The sequence below is a fragment of the Callospermophilus lateralis genome, chromosome 3, assembly GCF_048772815.1.
Source record: "Callospermophilus lateralis isolate mCalLat2 chromosome 3, mCalLat2.hap1, whole genome shotgun sequence".
NCBI lineage: Eukaryota > Metazoa > Chordata > Mammalia > Rodentia > Sciuridae > Callospermophilus > Callospermophilus lateralis.
The window spans coordinates 87,467,879-87,487,663 of NC_135307.1; the positions used below are offsets into that span (position 1 = coordinate 87,467,879).

The 19,785-nt window shown below is 47.0% G+C and overlaps 3 protein-coding genes across 3 annotated transcripts in view; 2 read left to right on the top strand and 1 right to left on the bottom strand.

Annotated features, from left to right (window-relative positions):
* Positions 1-8,558: 8,558 nt before the first annotated feature.
* Gchfr (GTP cyclohydrolase I feedback regulator) lies at positions 8,559-13,411 on the top strand. Its single transcript, XM_076850572.1, has 3 exons — positions 8,559-8,808; positions 11,632-11,726; positions 12,941-13,411. Exons 1-3 carry the CDS (start codon positions 8,773-8,775, stop codon positions 13,062-13,064), a joined length of 255 nt encoding a protein of 84 aa, XP_076706687.1. The 5' UTR covers positions 8,559-8,772; the 3' UTR covers positions 13,065-13,411.
* A 94-nt stretch (positions 13,412-13,505) lies between these two features.
* On the top strand, positions 13,506-18,135 carry C3H15orf62 (chromosome 3 C15orf62 homolog). The gene is made up of 2 exons (XM_076850570.2): positions 13,506-15,909; positions 16,145-18,135. The coding sequence occupies exon 2, from the start codon at positions 16,228-16,230 to the stop codon at positions 16,753-16,755; it is 528 nt and encodes a 175-aa protein (XP_076706685.1). The 5' UTR covers positions 13,506-15,909; positions 16,145-16,227; the 3' UTR covers positions 16,756-18,135.
* Dnajc17 (DnaJ heat shock protein family (Hsp40) member C17) overlaps positions 13,571-19,785 on the bottom strand; it is a 35,508-nt gene continuing 29,293 nt past the window's right edge. Inside the window, exons 10-11 of the mRNA XM_076850569.2 lie at positions 19,513-19,623; positions 13,571-13,745 (exon numbers count right to left, since the gene is read on the bottom strand). Coding sequence (XP_076706684.1) covers positions 13,626-13,745; positions 19,513-19,623 — 231 coding nt within the window. The 3' untranslated portion in view covers positions 13,571-13,625. The remainder of the gene's footprint in view (positions 13,746-19,512; positions 19,624-19,785) is intronic.

The window sequence follows — 19,785 nt, forward strand, 5'->3', positions numbered from 1 at the left end:
TCAGCTCAGCTCACCGCAGACAGGCGCACAGCGATGACCCCACCCGCCTCCAAAGGTCCAGTGGCGGTCAGAGGGGAGGGTTCAGAGAGCGGGGAGGGGCGGGGAAAGGGGCCGAGACCCCAGAGAAAATTGGGAGATTTTAGGGCCAGTTCTCTTTCCAGAACCCCACCGTCTGGCCATCTAGGATTTCATTTCCCACAAATCACATCAGTTTATCTGCTGCTCCCGGTGTTTGCCACGCTTTCTTCCTTCGCTTCTACCTGCAAAAGACGACCTCTCTACCTAGAAAACGCCACTCCCCAGCTTTTCTTTACGGTGTCTTAGCGCAGGCTTACTTTCATTTAGGCTTAACAGTTTATGGGCTTCCTACTCAGACCGTGTACTAAATCCTAGACAATAGCGCCTTTGGCAGATCAAATTAGAATAGGTAGACTGCTGGTTATCCATGAGAAGTCCCCCAGTCCCTGGGGCCAGCTTCTGCCAGCTAATGCTTAAATTCACATCATAGAATTGGCTCAATGGTGTTGCCCTTAGCATGCACAAAGCTTGGGGTTAAAGCCCCAGCATTCCACCCTCACCGACAAAACAAAGAAACAAAATTTAAATTATAGCTGCTTATACAACACTAAAAAGTCGTTCTTGCCTGACGCGGTAGCGCACGCCAGTAACCCCAGCTGCTTGGAGGCTGAGGCTGGAGGATCGCAAGTTCAAAGCCAGCCTCAGCAATGATGAGTTGCTAAGCAACTCAGTGAGACTCTGTCTCAAAATAAAATACAAAATATGACTGCTTATGTGGCTCAGTGGTCGAGAGCCTCTGAGTTCAATCCCTGATACCAAAACAAGCAAACAAAAAACAGTTGTTCTTACATTAACGGGGACAGGATTATAAACTTTTTCCACTTCGAGAATGGATAGAATCTTTTATCTGATGATAGAATCTAATGGGTTGTTGTTGTTGTTGTTGTTGTTTGGTTTTTGTTACTGGGGATTGAACCCAGAGGCACTTTACCCTAAAAGCCACATCCCCAGACCTTTTTATTTTTTATTTTTGAGACAAATTCTAAGTTGCTGAGCCTGGCCTTGAATTTATCCTTTTGCCTCAGTCTCCCCAGCACCCAGATGATTATTGTTCTAAAACATTGGGTTTTTTTAATGCTTATTACTTTTTTAATATTTATTTTTAGTTGTAGTTGGATACAATATCTTTAGTTAATTTATTTATTTTTATGTGGTGCCGAGGATCGTTGAACCCAGGGCCTCACCATGCTAGGGAAGCACTCTACCACTGAGCCACAAACCCAGCCCAAAACATTATTGTTTTTAAACATCTGGGTGAGGCTGAAATTTGAGTTGACCTATGAATCTGTTCACATGCCATTTCAAGTTTTGTTGTTTTTTCTATATTGGTAAGTTTTTCATCCCTGGATTCTTTTATAAGTTCATTTTACTCTTGTGATGTTTACTCTTGCAACTTCTTGTAATTTTAGAAACTAAAAAGGATTTTATGGACTGTGATTTCAGTTTTATTGTTATCAAGAATTTCTTGCCAGTGGTGATGGAGCACTCCTGTAATCCCAGCTGCTCTAGTGGCTGAGGCAGGAGGATCCCAAGTTCAAAGCCAGCCTCAGCAATTTAGTGAAACTCTCAGCAACTTAGTTAGAGCCTGTTTAAAATAAAAATGAAAAGGGCTGGGAATGTAGTTCAGTGGTTAAGCACCTCTGAGTTCAATCCCCTGTACAAAAAAATAATAATAAATAATTTCTTAACAAAGTTTAGTTTGTCATCACATTGTACCCCATAAATATGTACAATTACTATGTGTCAATATTTTTTTTAAAGAGAGAGTGAGGGAGAGAGAGAGAGAGATAAGTATAATATTTATTTTTTAGTTCTCGGTGGACACAACATCTTTGTTGGTATGTGGTGCTGAGGATCGAACCCGGGCCGCACGCATGCCAGGTGAGCGCGCCACCGCTTGAGCCACATCCCCAGCCCATGTGTCAATATTTTAAAAATTTATATGCATTAAAAATTTTGGAGGGTGGGCTGGGGATGTGGCTCAAGCGGTAGCGCGCTCGCCTGGCATGCGTGCGGCCCGGGTTCGATCCTCAGCACCACATACCAAAAAAATTCTTTCTCTCTCTCTCTCTTTCTCTCTCTCTCTCTCTCAAAAAAAGAAAAAAAAAAAAGAAATTGTACTCTGCTGCCTTTCCTTTAAAAAAAAAATTCTGGAGGGTAAAGTGACTGCAAATATCTAGACCAGTCCTCCCAAGATCCTTGATTAAACCCTATATTTATCTTTTAATGATGAAATACTTTACATGAACAAGAATATATTTAGCTGGGTGTGGTGGCAAACTCCTATAAATTCCAACTACTTGGGAGGCAGGAGGATCACAAATCCAAGACCAGCCTGGGCAACTTAGTGAGACCCTGTCATAAAATAAAATTTAAAAAAAAAAATAGGGGTTGAGGATATAACTGGTATGACACTTGCCTAGCATGCTTGAGGTCCTGAATTACACAATATCCAGCCCAACAAAACAAACAGAAGGAATACACTTAATATTTGATGTACAAGTACAAAAATATTTAATGTGTATGAACATTGTAATGAATAATACCATGAGGTTTAAAGAATAAAACTTCATCAATACTTTCTACTAAATTTTAAAGATTAATTTCAGTATCTTTTCATTAACTATGTAATATCCCTTTTCAGTTTTTTTTCTCATTTTTGTATAATAAGCCTGCATTGCTTCTATAATAAAAAAAAAAGATATTAACTTTATTTTTAAGGACACAAAAACTCATTTCCTCTGGGAAACTTTCCCAGACCTCCCACCAGGGTAGAATTAATCTCTTCATTTCTTTTTGCTCTGGAGACTCTATTACCCTCACAACACTTATTATTTGCTTTCTAATCTGTCTAACCCAATAACTGCTCACTCTCCCAGGGCAAGTGTCATTCACCTCAACGTTTCTTGTGCCTTGCACAGTTCTAATGCAGAAGCCATCCATAAAAGCTGACTGGAGAAAGAAAGGAAAGCACCTGTTGCTTTGGTGATACTTTCTCAGATGAGAAAAAGCTCAATTACAAAAGAACAATTTCCCTGTCTTTACTGGGGAGGTGGCTGTGCTAGATAAACTAAGATATCTTTAATTTCCTCCTGGATATTAAAGATATTATCTGGCAGGCATGAGGCTGTCAGGGCGGTCCGCAGTGCAGGGAGTGTTTCAGGATGGAGCTCTCTATCTTATGCTGCATCTGCAGACCAGTTTTACAAATGCAATAAAGCCTGAGAGATGACTGCCCTCCTGTCTTCTTCCCAGGCACTCCACATCCCAGACTGAGAGAAGTGAGCTGATGTGACTCCCAAACTCTTGTCCTGCCTTCTGCCCAGAACATCTGCCTCATTACCTGGCTTGCCAAAAGAGCAAACAAGTCCAACAGTTCAATGCTTTGGGATGGTGGCCTTATCCCTTGTTTCTAATCTCTACAGCTAATGTTTTACATTAAAAACAAAAACAAAAACAAAAAAACTGTTCTTATTTTGGCCTGGAACAGTGCCACATGCCTATAAATCCAGCTATTTGTGTGTGGCAGCAGGGAAGGCAGGTGGATCACAAGTTCCAGGACAACCTGAGCAATGTAGTGAGATCCTGTCTCAAAATTTTAAAAGATTGAAACAGCTGGGATGTAGCTCAGTGGTAGAGCCCCACTGAGTTTCAAATCACTAGCACCTACCCCCTGTCAAAAAAAAAAAAGCCCTTGTACCTGCTTTTTGGTGTGCCCCTGTGTGTCCTCTCCATCCCATCTCTTCCCTTCTCTCGCAGAAGTTATGACTCCCTGAATATTATATTATACTTATGCTCTCCTACTTTTTTTATGGTAGTGTGGATTGGACCCAGGGGTCCTTAACCACCGAACCATATCCCCACCCCTTTTTATTTATTTATTTTTAAATATTTTTTAGTTGTAGATGAACATGATACCTTTATTTATTTATCTTTATGTGGTGCTGAACATCAAACCCAGGGCCTCACACATATTAGGTGAGCACTCTACCACTGAACCACAACCCCAGCCCTTTATTTTTTATTTTGAGATAGGGTGTAACTGAGCTGCTATCCTGCCTCAGCCTCCTAAGCCAGGCACATGCCACCTCACCCAGTAATCCCCTATTCTTGTTTATAACTTGATTAAGTATGTTTTATGAAAATGAAAGGAACATCATATGGAAGCAACATTGATAGAACTTTTCAAAATGAAGTCAGGAGGCCATTAGGGAACAGAACTTCAACCTCCAGCTGCTGCCTGGAATGTGAACCTTGGTCGCCCCCACTCTTTGCAGGCCTCTGGCACTACCAGATAATTACAGTGTTTCCAGAGATTCATGATAGACTCATTACTTTATGGACTTTTCCATTTGGCTTATCCCTTATTTCTTTACTTACTATTGTCACGTAGTCCATGTCAAGTAGCATTTACATTCTTTTCCAACTTCAATGAGAGTTTCTCTTGAAACAATTTTAATTACTGCCATGATTTGGATGCATATCCCCCAAAGGTGCGGGTGTTAAAGGCATAGTTGCCAAGTCAGTACTATTGAGAGTACCAACTCCCAATGGGACCTTTAGGAGATGGGGCCCAGTGGGAGGTCCTTAAGTCACTGGGGGTGGGCCTTTGAAAGGGATTGTCGAGGGGCTGGGGGTGTGGCTCAAGCGGTAGCTTGCTAGCCTGGCATGTGTGCGGCCCAGGTTCAATCCTCAGCACCACATACAAACAAAGATGCTGTGTCCGCTGAAAACTTAAATAAATATTAAAATTTTAAAAAATAAAATAAAATAAAAAATAAAAAAACTCCTCAGAGAAGGAGCTATAAAAAAAAAGAAAGAAAGAAAGAAAGAAAGGGATGTGGAACTCCAATCTTTTTCTCTTTGCTTCCTGGTTCCTGATGTAAGCCATCTATCTGCTCCACCATGCCCTTCTACCATGATGAGCTACCTTCACTAAAAATGCAGTTCAAAGGACCCACCCAATCTTGGACTAGAACTTCTATAATCATGAGCCCAAACAAAACTTTTCTCTTTATAAGTTGATTGTATTTGGTATTTCATTGCAGTAAAACAAGCTAACTAAAGCAATTACCTTGTCTTTGGCCATCATAAGCTCTACGGAAAGTAGAGCTTCTTGCCTCCTATGAACATTGATTCAGAGATATGTGAACCTGTATCTCCCAAATTGCAATTTCTAGGACCCCAAATAAGGTTCTTTCATGTTTAAATTGATTGATAGTTTTTATTCTGAAACAATGTAATTACTTTGACATGTCTGTGAGAACCAGGCATGGTGTCACAGGCCTGTAATTTCAACTACTTGAGAGGCTGAGGCAGGAGGAGCGCAAGTTCAAGGCCAACCTGGACAACTTAGTGGAACTCTGTCTTAAAATAAAAAATAAAAAGGGATATGGATGTAAAGCACCCCTAATTTAATCCCCAGTACCACAAAACAAACAAAATGTTTTCAAGCTTTATTTAATTAGAATTATTTTATATTTTTCCAAGACTTGCTTTTTCACTCAGCATTTTCATTGCTATAAAGTTTTTATTGTATGAGGAGCTGAGGCTGGAGCTCAGTGGTAGAGCACTTGCCTGGCACGTGTGAGGCACTGGGTTCAGTCCTCAGCACCACACAAAAATAAGTAAATAAAATAAAGGTATCACATCCAACTACAACTAAAAAATAAATATTTAAAAAGTCTCTGCTGTATGAATCTACTAAAAGCTTTTACTATAGTCTGCTTGTGATAGATAATAAGGGCTGTTTCCAGATTTTTGCTAATTACAGTGTTGCTGTGCATATTCTTGTAAGTGTACTGGCTGTAGGAGAGACTTTCTGAGGTTTTTTTGTTGTTTTTTTTTTAATATTTATTTTTAGTTATCGGCAGGCACAACATCTTTGTATGTGGTGCTGAGGATCGAACCTGGGCCGCACGCATTCCAGGCGAGCACGCTACCGCTTGAGCCACATCCCCAGCCCCCTTTCTGAGGTTTATATAAGAGATGTTTGGCTGCATCATAGTAGATGCACATTTGATTGTATCAGTCACATCAATTTGCAATCCCAAAGTTGTTAGATATCACCAACACTTGATATTCACAATTTATTTATTTAGGTACTGGGATGGAATTCAGGGCCTCATGCATAGAAGGCCAGCACTCCACCACTGAGCCACACCCTGAGCCTTTTTTTTTTTTTTTTTTTAATATTCTTTTTAGTTGTAGGGGGACACAATACCTTTACTTATTTATTTTTATGTGGTGCTGAGGATTGAACCCTGTGCCTCACATTCACACTAGGCAAGTGCTCCACCACTGAGCTACAACCCTAGGCCCCACAAGCCCTTTTATTGTTTGAGACAGAGTCTCACTAAATTGCCCAGGTTAGCCTTGAACTTTCCATCATACTGACTCATTTTCCTGAGTAGCTGGGATTATAGGAGTGCCCTGTCATCAGGCTCAGCATCTTTAGTCAGCTTTTAAAAATCCTTTACAGATGAATATGCCTATACCCTCTAACTAAATTGTTAGTCCAGGAGTTAAAGGGCAGGGGTAGGGACTACAGAATTTTTTTTTTTTAAACGTTTTTCATTCACTTTATTTATTTATTTTTGTATAAAAACCCTCTATGGTAGCCACAGCTGGTGCCTGGGTCCTCTGAACAAACTCTGGTATAAGTTTTCTCAAGATGGTGAGTTGAATTCCTGATCGGGAGACTTGGTGAACAGTCTCTTCCCAGAGATGGGAGGTCAAATAGTTGTATGTCTTGGAGATGGCATCAAAGATGGTCTTGGAGAAATTGCCCAAGGTGGCAGTGCAGCCCCTAGCCAAAGTGTGGCAAGCAACTACAGAATTTTTTTAGTGGGGGTGGGGAGTGGGGTGGGGGTGGGTAGGTATTGGGGATTGAACCCAGGAGCACTCTACAACTGAGCTACATCCCAGTTCATTTTTTTTTTTTTTTTAATTTGAGACAGGGTCTTACTAAGTCGCTTAGGGCCTTGCTAAATTGCTGAGGCTGGCCTTAAACTTGGGATCCTACTGCCTCAGCCTCTGGTGTCAATGGGATTACAGACTCCACCACCACTCCCGGCAATTTTATTTTACTTTCCTTATGGGAAATCAAATCCAGGGCCTTGTGCATGTGAGGCAAGCTACATCTCCAGCCCTAAGTAGGCTTTATCATTACATATTTTTTTCTTTTTTGCGGTGCTTTTATTTAAATAAAATAAAGGTATCGCAAACCAAGATTTCTCTTGGTTCAGCCCCAGTTTTGAACCCAGAGCCTCACACTTGTTAGCAGAATAATAAATTAAATCAATTAAGCAAAGACCCTTACAGCTCTCTTCGCTTCTATCAAAATGCTAGAGACAGAGAGCATGCCCTATAAATGTCCTCTGAATGAAGTGCAGACGTTTCCAAGGCCCAGGAGGGAAAGTTACAGGGTATTATCGTTTTGCTTTACTTTTTTATTTTTTTAAGAGAGAGAGAATTTTTAAATAATTATTCTTTTAGTTTTCGGTGGACAGAAAATATATATATATATATATATATATATATATTAGTTTTAGGTGGACACAATATCTTTATTTTCTTTTATGTGGTGTTGAGAATTGAACCCAGGGCCTCATGTATGCCAGGCGAGCGCGCTACCACTTGAGCCACATCCCAAGCCTGGACACAACATTTTTATTTTATTTTTATGTGGTGCTGAGGGTCGAACCCAGGCTCCGCGCATGCCAGGCGAGCACGCTACCGCTTGAACCACATCCCTAGTCCTTGCTTTACTTTTCAGAGAAGCAGTCACAAGGCAGAGTGTTGAGCTGTCGGGCGTGGATGCCTGGCTATGAAGTCTTTGCCCTCCAATAACTGGTGCGGGGGATGTTGTTCATTTGCCCCAGATGTTGCCTTGAGTTCTCCTGCTCAAGCGCCTCGTCTCTGCAGGAGTGCGTGAAGCTCCCCCAAAGAGAGCCAGATTCCACCCAGTCACTCCAGACTGGCACCCATCCAAGCCCACAGTTCCTGTATAGAATTATAGGGAATTATAGTCCGGGAGGCAGAACCGCGCAGTGTGTCCCGAATGGTATTTCAGCTTTGACATTAAGTGCTAGTCACAAGCCTCCTGCCCCTGCATCTCGCGCGTCTACGGAATCTCTGAAGAACGTGTCTTGGAGAGGGGAAAGGGATCCACTAAAGCTGTTGTAGAGTCCCTGACAGAGAGGGCTTGAGCCTGGGCTGGAGAGCCATTTGTTTCGCAGGAAGAGGCAGGGACCCGCAGGACTTTGGAACCTGTACCAGGAGGTGCTGTAAGAAGAGGGCGCAGGGTCAACGCGCGCTCTCGACGCAACGGCCGCCGTAGCCAGTCGAGTCCGCCCAGACACCACCGCCTCCCAGCCGCGGGAGCGCTCCACACCACGCTCCCGGTTCGTCGCGGGCGGACTGCTCGGCGGAAACAACTGGTGGGACCCAGGATCTAAGTCCCCGGCTCCGATTGCAAGGGCAGGGAGAACCGCCGAGCGCCGGGCGCGTCACCGCTGCCCGCCCCTGATTGGCCAGCCGCCCTGGCCCGACACCAGAGGATTGGCGCCGCCAGTGGCCAGAGCCGGAGTAACTGGATTCGCGGCAGCGGGGTCGCAGTCCCAACGCAAGAAGAGCTTGGCTTCTGCGCCGTGTCCAGAGCTGCGAGTGGGATCTGGTCGTGAGGCGTGCATCATGCCTTATGTGCTCATCAGCACTCAGATCCGCATGGTGAGTACCCACCGCCTGGCGGCTCGCGGCCGTAGAGACCGCGGCTGCCCCTTCCTGCCTCTATCCTAGTAGCGCGGTCGGGGGCTGAACTTGATAACCTGCCTGACACGCCCCCGCGATTGCCAGGAGAGGGAACTGGGGAAGCGGGCTCTGCCGTACCCCGGATGCGGGAAGCTCTACCAGCTCCGAGTGCCACCGCCGCGGAGGAGCCCGGGTGCCTGTGTCCCCGGGACAGGGCGAGCTTGTCCTCCCTGTCCATGGAGGTGCCAGGTAGCCCTGGCCTCACACGTGCTGCATCCAACACTCTATACTGGGCCGTTTTGAAGAAACGAAATGGAATAATCTGTGGAAGGAGGTTTGGGAAAGAAAAGGACGTGCTAAGGCGCTAAACCCCATATACTAAGTCCCTGGCCCCTACGCTACACCCTTATGCCCTTTTAGGAAGAGTTAGCCCTGAAGGGAAAGAAGAACGTCCTGCTTGTGAAGAAGGAAGGAGAGGTGCACTTAGGGTAGCGTTGGGGAGAAGGCTGTACAGGAGCCAGAAGGCATGACCCCTTCTCTTGGTTCAGTTTGCTAAGCTTGAAAAAGAAGATGCTGATTGCCCTGGAAGCCCCCTTTTAGCTTCAGAGTAGTATGACTGGGACTGCAGCTGGGCGACAGGATGCCCCTCTCCCCTTTCCCACTCCCCAGGCTCAGGCGATCAAGCAGAGGGTACCCAGTTCCCTTGAGATGAAGGAAAGAGAGGGTGGGTTCACCGCGTAACAGTAGAGGTATTGCTGTGCACCAGGGCAGCAGTTCTTGGATCACCTACATAGTTGTTAAAATGTGAATTCCTGGGTCCTCTTTCCAGACCTGAAACTCAGTCTTTCTTTGTGAGTTTGGGGAAATGTTCTGCCCAGATGATTCTTTATTATTATTATTATTTTTAGGTGGACACAGTATTTTTATGTGGTGCTGAGGATCGAACCCAGGGCCTCATGCATGCCAGGCCGGTGCACTACCACTTGAGCCACATCCCCAGCCCGGGTGATTCTTCTTCTTATGTCTTTTTTAGCTAGGCACGGTGGCCATGGCTGAGGATCATAGGTTCAAGACCACCCTCAGCAACTTATAGCAAGACCCTGTCTCAAAAAATAAACATGTTGGGCTGGGGTTGTGGCTCAGTAGTAGAGTGTTTGCCTCCCACTCATGAACCACGGGTTCGATCTTCAGCACCACATAAAAACAAATAAATAAAAATAAATATATTGTGTCCAACTATAACTAAATTTTTTAAAAATAAAATAAAATGTATTAGAAATGTGCACTGGGAAGTGCTGGGGCTCAGTGGTAGAGCACTTGCCTGGCACATGTGAGGCACTGGGTTCGATCGTTGGCACCACATAAAAATAAACAAGATAAAGACATTCTGTCTAATCTACAACTACAAAAAAATTTTTTAAATGTATGGGAAATGTGGCCCAGTGATACAGCACACCTGGAATCAATCCCCAGCTCTCCCCACCAAAAAAAGGTTGGGGGGACTGGAACTTTAACTCAATGCTAGAGCTCTTGTCTAATATGTGAGTCAATACTATCAAAAACACACATATAGGGGCTGGGGTTGTGGCTCAGCAGTAGAGTGCTCGCCTGGCGTGTAAGGCCCTGGGTTCCATCCTCAGCACCACATAAAAATAAGTAAATAAAATAAAGGTATTAAAAAAAACAACACTTATGGGGCTTGGATTGTGGCTCAGCGGTAGAGCGTTTGCCTGGCATGGGTGGGACCCAGGTTCGATCCTCAGCACCACGTAAAAATAAAGGCATTGTGTTGTGTCAATCTACACCTAAAAATATAATAAATATTTTTAAAAAAACACTTAAAAAAAAACATAAGAGTTGGGGGTTGTGGCTCAGTGGTAGTGCTCTTGCCTAGCATATGCGAGGCACTGGGTTTGATTCTCAGCACCACATACAAATAAATAAAACAAAGATCCATCAACAACTAAAAAATATTTGAAAAACCCACATATATCTTTATTGATATTAAAGACACGTACCAAAAGAATTAACTAGTTTAACAAGTGTACAATTCAGTGCCTCTTTTAGCATATTCAATGTTGCACAAACATCACTATAATCAATTTTGTAACATTTCTAACACCCTTCTCCCCAAAGAAACCCTGTATCCAGTCCTTTCTCCCAACTCCCTTAGCACCAAGTAACCACTAACCTACTTCTGTCACTCCATGTGGTCTCCAGGTCTGACTTCTTTCACTTACATGTTTTCAAGTTTCATCCATATTGTGGCTTGCATCAGTGTGTTCTTACTTTTTATTGCCAAAAAAGATTCCACTGTTAGACTGTACTACATGTTGTTTATTCAAAGGTTAACTGACATTTAGGATGTTTCCACCTTTTTTGGATATTAACACTGAATATTTGTGTACATTTGTTCAAAAACATTTGTTTTTTAACTCAGGAATTTTACCTGCCTGTGTACAAATTTTTGTGTGGACATGTGTTTTCATTTCTCTCATTCTCCAGGTAATTCTAGTACACACAAATGTGGGAAATGGTGCCTGGCATAAGATATTAATAGTCACACAATGCCCAGTTCCACTTAGAAGGGTCAGGGAGGCCCCACATTGTTGGCCTGAGTGTTGAAGGGCTCCATCCTTCCCAGCTTATAGTGAGCCTCCAAGGATCCTCACTACCACCTTCATTCACTTTTACCTGAAGCTTGCTCAGGGGCAGCAGGCAGGGAAGGAAGAAAGTGATACCTCCTACCTCTACCAGCAGCCCAAGCAGCCAGCCAAGCAGCCACTGTGGCTTACTTTGCAGGAGGTGGGCCCCACCATGGTGGGCGATGAACACTCAGATCCAGAGCTGATGCATCATCTGGGGGCCTCAAAGAGAAGTGTCCTGGGAAATAACTTGTAAGTAGTGACATCCCTTAGTACCTTCTCCCTGGAATCCCCTAGTTCTGCCCCTGTTCCCTTTGCCCAACCACCAAGTCCAAAGGCAATGCCCAGCTTGGGCCCTCTTACCTGCATCGGGAGACTCTGTCCTCTGTAGGGTTGTTCCTGCCCACAGCTCTCCCCCCAGCTCCTTTACAGTTCCCCAGAGGCTCGCTCAGAAAGCTTTCCCTCTGGCCTTTCTTCATAAGGTAGTTCATTCTGAATGGAAGCCCAGGGCAGTCTATTCTCTGGGTCTAGGACTCCATGAGTGGACTGTTCCTTGCCCTGACCTCTCAGCTCTAAGCTGGATCCCATCAAGCAAAGACAGGAAAGAAAGGTTTCTGAATGGTGAGTGACAAAGCTCAGCCCTAGAAATGCCTGGGTCCTCCTTTCAGCTTAGCTGCTGTCAGGGCACTTTTTGGGCATCCTTTACACTATCTCCATATCTAAACCACTTTTAGACCACATCTAGACCACTTTTCTGCTCCTCACCCTTCCTATCCAGGAGTAGGGGAGGACCCTGGCCACACACACTCAAGAATCTTAAAAAAAGTTGCCAAAGTGAGTCCAGTTCAAAGAAGGAGAGAGAACTGATCCCAGCCCCTTCAGTCAGGATAGGAATGCGAAAGCCACCCTCATCCTTTCACCATGAGGCATTTGCCTCGAGATGCCCAGCTTGGGGCTGAAGCCCCTTATCTGCTTCATGGCCTTTCAGCACCAATTAAACCTAAAAGAAGGGAAACCAAGCATTCTCCATGTCAGGTAGTAGCATGCACAGCCAGGACCGCAGGACCACCAGGAACGACCCAGAGGCTGGGCAAGGAGTGAGGCCTAAAAGAGCAGGTGACTCCTCCTGAACAGTGGGGCACTCAGGGGACATGTGGCTATTGCCAGACTAACTGGGTCTCCTATCTATGACAATGGGAAAACTAGTCAGCCCCTCTTGGTTTTCTCACATGTAATAAGAACAATAATAGTACCTTCGTTAGGTTGTTAGGAGGAACAAATTTAAGACATGTAAAGTGCTTCATAAGAGAGGGGATGGGAATGTGCACATAGCCTGGCAGCCAGGAAGTACCCAGTAAATGTCACTTTGAAGAGAGCTCCTTGTCAGGCCTGACCCTCAGCAGATACTAGCTTTGTGTAGAGCTTTGTCTATGTTCCCTCATGCCGCCACTCTGGTCTCTTTGCAGTTACGAGTACTACGTCAACGACCCTCCTCGCATAGTCCTGGACAAGCTGGAACGCAAGGGCTTCCGGGTGTTGAGCATGACAGGGGTGGGCCAGACACTGGTGTGGTGCCTGCACAAGGAGTGACCTTCTCCTGATTGCAGAAGGGGCACTCCTCCTTTGAAGGGTCTGCCATGCGCCCTGCCCCCATACTGTCCCAATGACTGCCTCTCTTCCCAAATTGTTTCCTTCTCCAGTTTGGCACCAATGAGCACTGAACTGCCTCTGAAATCTTGCTCCAGTCAATGGGGGACAGGCCCCTTGCCCCAGTGCTCCCAGCTGTCCTCTGGCTGCAGGCCTGACCCTTGCAGTATGGGTTCTGGGTTCTGGGGGCAGGTGTCCACTGCAGCTGGTCATTCCAGTGAAGGATGCCCTGAGACCTGGACAGACAGGTCCTGCGCAGCTAGTCCAAGCCAATAAATGGCTTTGATGAGTGGTTGCTACTGTACTTTGCTTATGCAGTTACTGTCCCTGCAGATCTATCCCTCCCAGAAAGGGAGCCTGAGCTTAGGTGCAGCCATCTGAGGTAGAGCCCAGTACCCTACATCTAGGCATGGAGTAGAGATAGACTTAAAAAAAAAAAAAATGTAGTTTATTGGTGCATGTAAAATGGAAAGGACTGTGGGGTGGGAAGTTTGGAGCTGGGGGCTATGTGGGCTGCCCCTCTTCCTCCTGCTGCATCTGGGCAATCAGCTGTTGGCGCTCAGCTGCCTGGCGAAGGCGCATCATGACAAGGCTCTCGTAGTCCCTCTCCGACAGCACTGAGCCCTGGGGAACAGAGGAGACAGGGAGTGGTCAGGGCCAGCAGGGCACTGCCCCCACAGACTATAGACTGAAGGCGCCTAGACAGAGCTGCACTTTTAAGGGTCAAGAAGGGAAGGACCTCGGAACATCCTTCTGGAATATCTACTCATCCATGTTCCTTCAGAATGTTCCTGGCTTTGTGCTCTAGACTGGCCTCTCAGCTGGCTCCCATTTGGCCCATCTAGACCATTATCTCCTGCCAGCCTCTCTTTAACCAGCTCCATCACATCTGCAGTCAGCTCTGTGCACTCTTTCCAGTGAATCACTTCCCCATTCTCTCACCAGGCCCTGTCTTCGTTTCCTCTCAGCCTTTATCTGCCACTCCTTCCCTCTACCCCATGGCTTCTGCCTCACACAGGTTCCAATGAAGGAAGCTGCCCCAAGTGCAGGGATCTACCTGGCTATGCTGAGAACAGACCAAAGCTGCCTCCAGCCAGCTGCCTGGCTTCCCTATGGTAGGCTCCTGCTGAGGACACAGGAGAAGGGAGCCCTGTCCTCCACACAGCCTCAAACAACCCCACTATGGAAGTGAGCACGAAACCATTTGCTGCCTAAAATACACAGCAGGGCTGAAGGGCAGGGCCTATGGCCCACTTTTATGATTTTGCTAGCACTGTACAGGGGATTAAGGAGGGCTATATTTTAATAACCAAAAGAATAATAAACAACCACCTCAGTGGGTTGAGGCTGCGGGTGGAGAGGCAGTGCTATAGCAGAGCCCTGAGCTGTCAGCCCCAGGTCCTGATAAGGTCTGCAATATGAATTAGAATTAGATCATTTCCTCCTTCAGTGCAGCCAAAGCTTAGAGACCATTCAGTACTCCACTAGCTGCTTAGACAAGTGTGAAGCCCACCTAAAGTAACACAGAGACAAAGGGTTGCAAATGAGGTGTCCTATCCATGCCAGAAAGCTGTAGAGCCCTGTTCTGGGGTTCTCCACACTGGTGCACTCACATGGAATAGACCAGGAGGAAAGTAAGGTGGTCAGTGACCCGAGGATAAGGAGGGAGTGGCTGGAGTTAAGCTGCCTGGCCCTGGTCAGCTGGTGTGGAGTGAGGGGTGTCATGTCAGAGAAATATTCTGCCCTGTCCCCCTCCCACTGCCCTAGGAGAGTCTCCATCCCAGCCAAAACCCCTGGGGCACTGCTGACAATTCCTAGCAGTCGCACTTGACCCAGCCCCCTCCACAGAAGAGGGGTCACAAATAAGGTCCAGTGGCTAGAGGGGAAGGACAGGAGAGGAAGGAGAGAGCAGCACACCCTGACCCTCAACTGATCTCCTCCTGCCAGGAGGGAGGAGTAGGAAACTAAGCGGCCAGACAGGATGTCAGGCCATGGGAAGGGCAACGCTCCCCTCCCCAAGTTAATGTTGCTCTGCCAAGAAAACCCACAGTCACCCTTGGCATGCCCTAGGCCCAGCCCTGGGAGGAGCTGAGCCCTTTATAGGCATGGGGCTGTTCCCCGTTAACACACCCTCTGCTTCCTTCCCCCCATTCCTGCAGGCTCTGCTAATGAGGGCCTGTCACCAGGCCCCAGGGCTGAGTCACCCACACCAGCAACAGGTCGACAGGTCTCTCTTCCTTCCCCAGCAGCTGTTCCACGGGCCTGCCTTTCAATTAACGCCCACCTCCCTTGGCTCCTCCCAGACACATTGGGGGCTGGGGAGCCAGGTGTGCAAGCTGGGGCCAGGGTGGTGGAGCTGTGATGAGAAAGGAAGCAGTATGGTGACACATAATGCAGGGCTGCCCCCAGACCAGTCCCCAGAAGAATCTTAAGCTTCCCATTGCCCTGGGGTGTTGGTCACAGCTGCCCCAATCCCTGCCTGTGGATGCTGCAATTACCTAAGAGCATGAAACCGGCTTCCCACCTGACTGAGTCAGCTGAAAACAAAACACATCTCCACTGCCACACACTGGCACAAACAGCCAAGCCACTAATCAGAGTCCCGCAGCCGCTGGTGAGAGGGCAAACACTGCACTGGCCTAGAGAAGGGCGCAAAAGCCCTCAGGAGTCGATGAAAGGATGAGTTGGGGCCCATCTGCCTCCTGTGGAAGGAGCACACAGCTGCCCTCGCCCAGCTGAGAAGATTCATCTCTGCCACCGCCACCGGAGCTGCCCTCACTCTGGTTCCGTAAGTGCTGTTTCTTCCTCTGGGTTTTTTTCCATTGCCCTATCAAGTAACCAGGCCACTCCTGTCCCTGTGGGAACTCTTGCTACCAGGAACTCCCAGCTCTCTGCTTTCCTGGACAAAAAGTGCCCTCTTCCTGGTCTCATTTCACCATCCAAGATGCTGACCAAAAAGCTAGGGCCTGTTTCCAGCCCACTAGGGCCGACTCCCTGATTCTTGGCATTCGCTGTTCCAGCAGGGACTAAATGGTCACTAGCTGCTCTTGAACACCTGTTTGCTGGCTTCTAAGGTGCCAGACTATCTACTGGTTCCCCAGAGCCCATGGAGACCTGGAGGAAAGGTTCCTTCCGCAATGCCTCCTTCTTCAAGCGGCTGACTCTGGGACGGCCGAGGCGACTCCGGCGACAGGGCAGTGTGCTTAGCCAGGCCAGCACTGCTGGTGGTGACCATGAGGAGTACAGCAACAGAGAGGTTATCCGGGAACTTCAAGGGAGGCCAGATGGACGGCGTCTGCCCCTGTGGGGGGATGAGCAGCCCCGGGCCACTCTGCTGGCACCACCCAAGCCCCCGCGCCTCTACCGAGAGAGTTCCAGCTGTCCAAACATCCTGGAGCCCCCAGCCACCTACACTGCTGCTTACTCGGCCACCCTGCCCTCAGCGCTGTCCCTGGCCAGCACCTTCCACCAGTCCTCAGAGGAGGACCTTTCAGACACTGCCACCTTCCAGAAGACACCAGCTCCAGACCTCTGTGATCCCTTCTTCTCCTTCAAAGTGGATTTGGGAATTTCACTTCTTGAAGAAGTCCTACAGATGCTGAGGGAGCAATTTCCTAGTGAGCCTAGCTTTTGAGTGGGGTGAGGGTAGGCAGAGCTGGGGTGACTGGAGGAGGCAGAGCCTGGGAACCCAGGGAAGGACAGTACAGTTGTGAATTAAAGAAAATGAAACTGGGGCTCTGCCTGCCCTCTGGGTTCTCAACATACCTTCAAGTCCCCCCAGAGTGGAGGGACAAAGACCAGCTGGGATTGTTGGAGGGTCACTTTCTAGCAAGAGCCCTAGAGGAAGCTGGTGAGGACAGGAAAGAGAGGCCACACCCTGCAACTACAGGAACCAGGCAGAGGACAGAAAAGTGACAGGGTGGCAAAGGGGTGAGTTAGGGTGTGGGAGGACACAGACTGGGCAGAACAGACAGTATCCTGAACCAGCCTCCTCTGAAGCCACCATCAACAGAGAGGTCACAGGACATGTTTAGTCAAAAATGATCCAACCCAGACTAAAAAGGAAATTGGGGAGACCTGAGAGAAAAAGTGAGACAGGCTTGCCTTTGTCCAATATGGTCGCTACTCACTACATGTAGCTATTAAAAATTAAATCAATTGAAATAAAATAAAATTGCAAATTCAATTTGCATTAATCACATTTCAAATGTTCAACAACCACTTTGATTAGTGACTACCATACTGGACAGCACAGCATGAAGCCTAACATCACTTGACCAAGGTTCATTGGACGTGCTTGCTGAATTGTAGCCTAGAACCCTCAGTGGCATGAGTGGGGGAAGGGAAATGCATCCAGGGGCTGCAATGGCAAGAAGGGGCTACAGAGCAGGAAAGGTAGGTACAGATACTGAGCAAAATATGAGAAAAAGACCAAGCAAATCATTAGCAGATAAAAGAACATGAGAGATTCAGCCTGCCAAAACAGCTACCCAGAGCAATCCCTGCTGCCCAGAGAAGTACTCCAAGAGATGCCAGCCAAAGGTACAGGTGCAGCTTGCAAAGAGGTGCTGTGGGAACTTTCAGGACAATCGGTGATGGGAAACTTTGGGAAATGCTACAAAAATAGTGGTGGATCTCCTTTCTATAAAAGGAAAGCTGGACCAGAAGAGGGATACTAAACCACGGAGGGACACCACTGGACTCCCGGATCCTCCACGACTGAGAGCTCTGGCTGGCCCAAACCTGACAATGGGGCTACCAACCAGGCCAAGGCCATCAGCTGAGCTACTGCCGTGCCCTGTGTCCAGGCCAGAGTCCAGCAGCACTCAGCTGGACCATGTGGTCTGATCTGCAGGTCTTTCCAAATGTGGCAGAAAGGCAGAGAGAAACTAGGACACATACTGCCTCTATAACCCAAATCTGGGGCCTCCTTTTTTTCTTCCTTTTGTGCAGAGATGCCAAGCTGAAAGGCACCTCTGTAACATAGATAAGAATAAAATTCTTTCTAATACAATCTATGGAGTTACCTAGAACTATGAAATGCTGAGACTTAAAGGCAGGGAATGAGGTGTGTCTCTCTCTCTCTCTCTCTCTCTCTCTCTCTCTCTCTCTCGTACTGGAGATTGAACCCAGAGGTGCTATACCACGAAGTCACATCCCTGGCTCTTTTTATTTTTTAATTTGAGACAGGCTCTCACTAAGTAGCTTCGGGCCTCACTAAGTTGCTGAGACTGACCTCTAACTTGAGATCCTCCTACCTCAGCCTCTCAAATCGCTGGAATTATAGGACTGTACCACTATGCCTGGCAATGAGGTCTCTTTTTTTTAATATTTTTAAATTGTCAATAGACCTTTACTTTATTTATTCATATGCAGTGCTGAGAATCGAACCCAGGGCCTCACACATGTTAGGCAAGCACTATACCACTAAGCCACAATCTCAGCCCCAATGAGGTCTCTTTTAAATCAGAGTCTTGAGTTGGGCTCAGACCACTTCATGTTCCTCCTCTGTCCAATTCTGGAAGACATACCCATAAAATTTCTAGTCCCTCAGAGAGAAAGGGAGAAAAATAAGTGAGCAGAACTCCTGCTAACCTATTGAGGAGCTATGGACACACCAAAAAAGCACCAAGATCACTTCAGAAAAGGTAAAAGCCAGGCTGCTAGACCTTGTCCCCAAAACAATCTGTCCCATCATATGGGGGCAGTTGTACCCAGAAAGCCTACAAACCCAGGCACTGCAACTAGGTTAGAAAACACGAGAGCCACAGAGGTGGGGTAAACACAAGGCTTCATGGAGCCCTGAGGTCTAGCCGCCAGCACTGGACTAGCATCTGTTGGAAGGTGTACATTTTACCACCAGTGGGGGCACCCCAGGGTCAGAAGAGGGCCAGTGTTATTTTAGAGGAGACGCTGCTTCTTCACAGTTGGCCCCTTACTAGGGAGTCAAAGATGCTTAGAAAACAGACGAGCTGGGGAAGAACACAGCTATCCTAGTCACTAGCCCCTTCCTTGTAGCACTGGGTCATCTAAGCTCCAAATGCTTCAAACCACAACCAAGCAACCTGTGTGCCCTCTGGGTGAGGATTAGAGCCCCAGAAGAAGACAGATGTGGAAGGAAAGCAAGATCCAAGGATATTGTGTTGGGCTGGGCGTGTTGCTCAGTGGTAGAGTGTAGTGTACATATATGAAGGGCCTGGGTTTAATCCCCAGCACCACAGAGAGGAAAAGGCATCAACAGGGAGTGACAGCTCTCCAGTGAGATTGAACCTCCCAGTCTCACTTTAATTCTGCCAATCTGAACTTGGAAGGAAAGGTCCTGAGAAGGCACAAATAAGAAGAGGTCCCTGAGCCCTGATCAGGTCCAGCTGGGTGAGGCCTGGCTCTTTACCTTTGATAGTCCTGGAGGACTGGGGTCCACCATGCCCTGGGGTTGTCCCTCCAACCAGGAAATCTTCAGAGGGTTATCCACCAGGCCCACTTCATTCTGGACAGCCAGCTCCTGCCAAACAGAGACCCAGTCCTCATCTCATCCATCAAGTTAGCCGTTAAACTGGTTCTCTCTATTCCCCAGAAAGAACAGAACCAGCATTCTAGTCCCACAAACAATGATGGCAACTTCAACTACCATAAATGATAGTGTGCTAAAACTCTTGACCCTTCT

Bases quoted from the DNA above. Each gene is read 5' to 3' on its own strand.
- C3H15orf62 (XM_076850570.2), top strand. From the start codon at position 16,228: ATGGAGACCTGGAGGAAAGGTTCCTTCCGCAATGCCTCCTTCTTCAAG.
- Gchfr (XM_076850572.1), top strand. From the start codon at position 8,773: ATGCCTTATGTGCTCATCAGCACTCAGATCCGCATG. The intron at 8,809-11,631 runs GTGAGTACCCAC...CTTACTTTGCAG, and splicing joins TCAGCACTCAGATCCGCATG to GAGGTGGGCCCCACCATGGT. The intron at 11,727-12,940 runs GTAAGTAGTGAC...GTCTCTTTGCAG, and splicing joins AGTGTCCTGGGAAATAACTT to TTACGAGTACTACGTCAACG.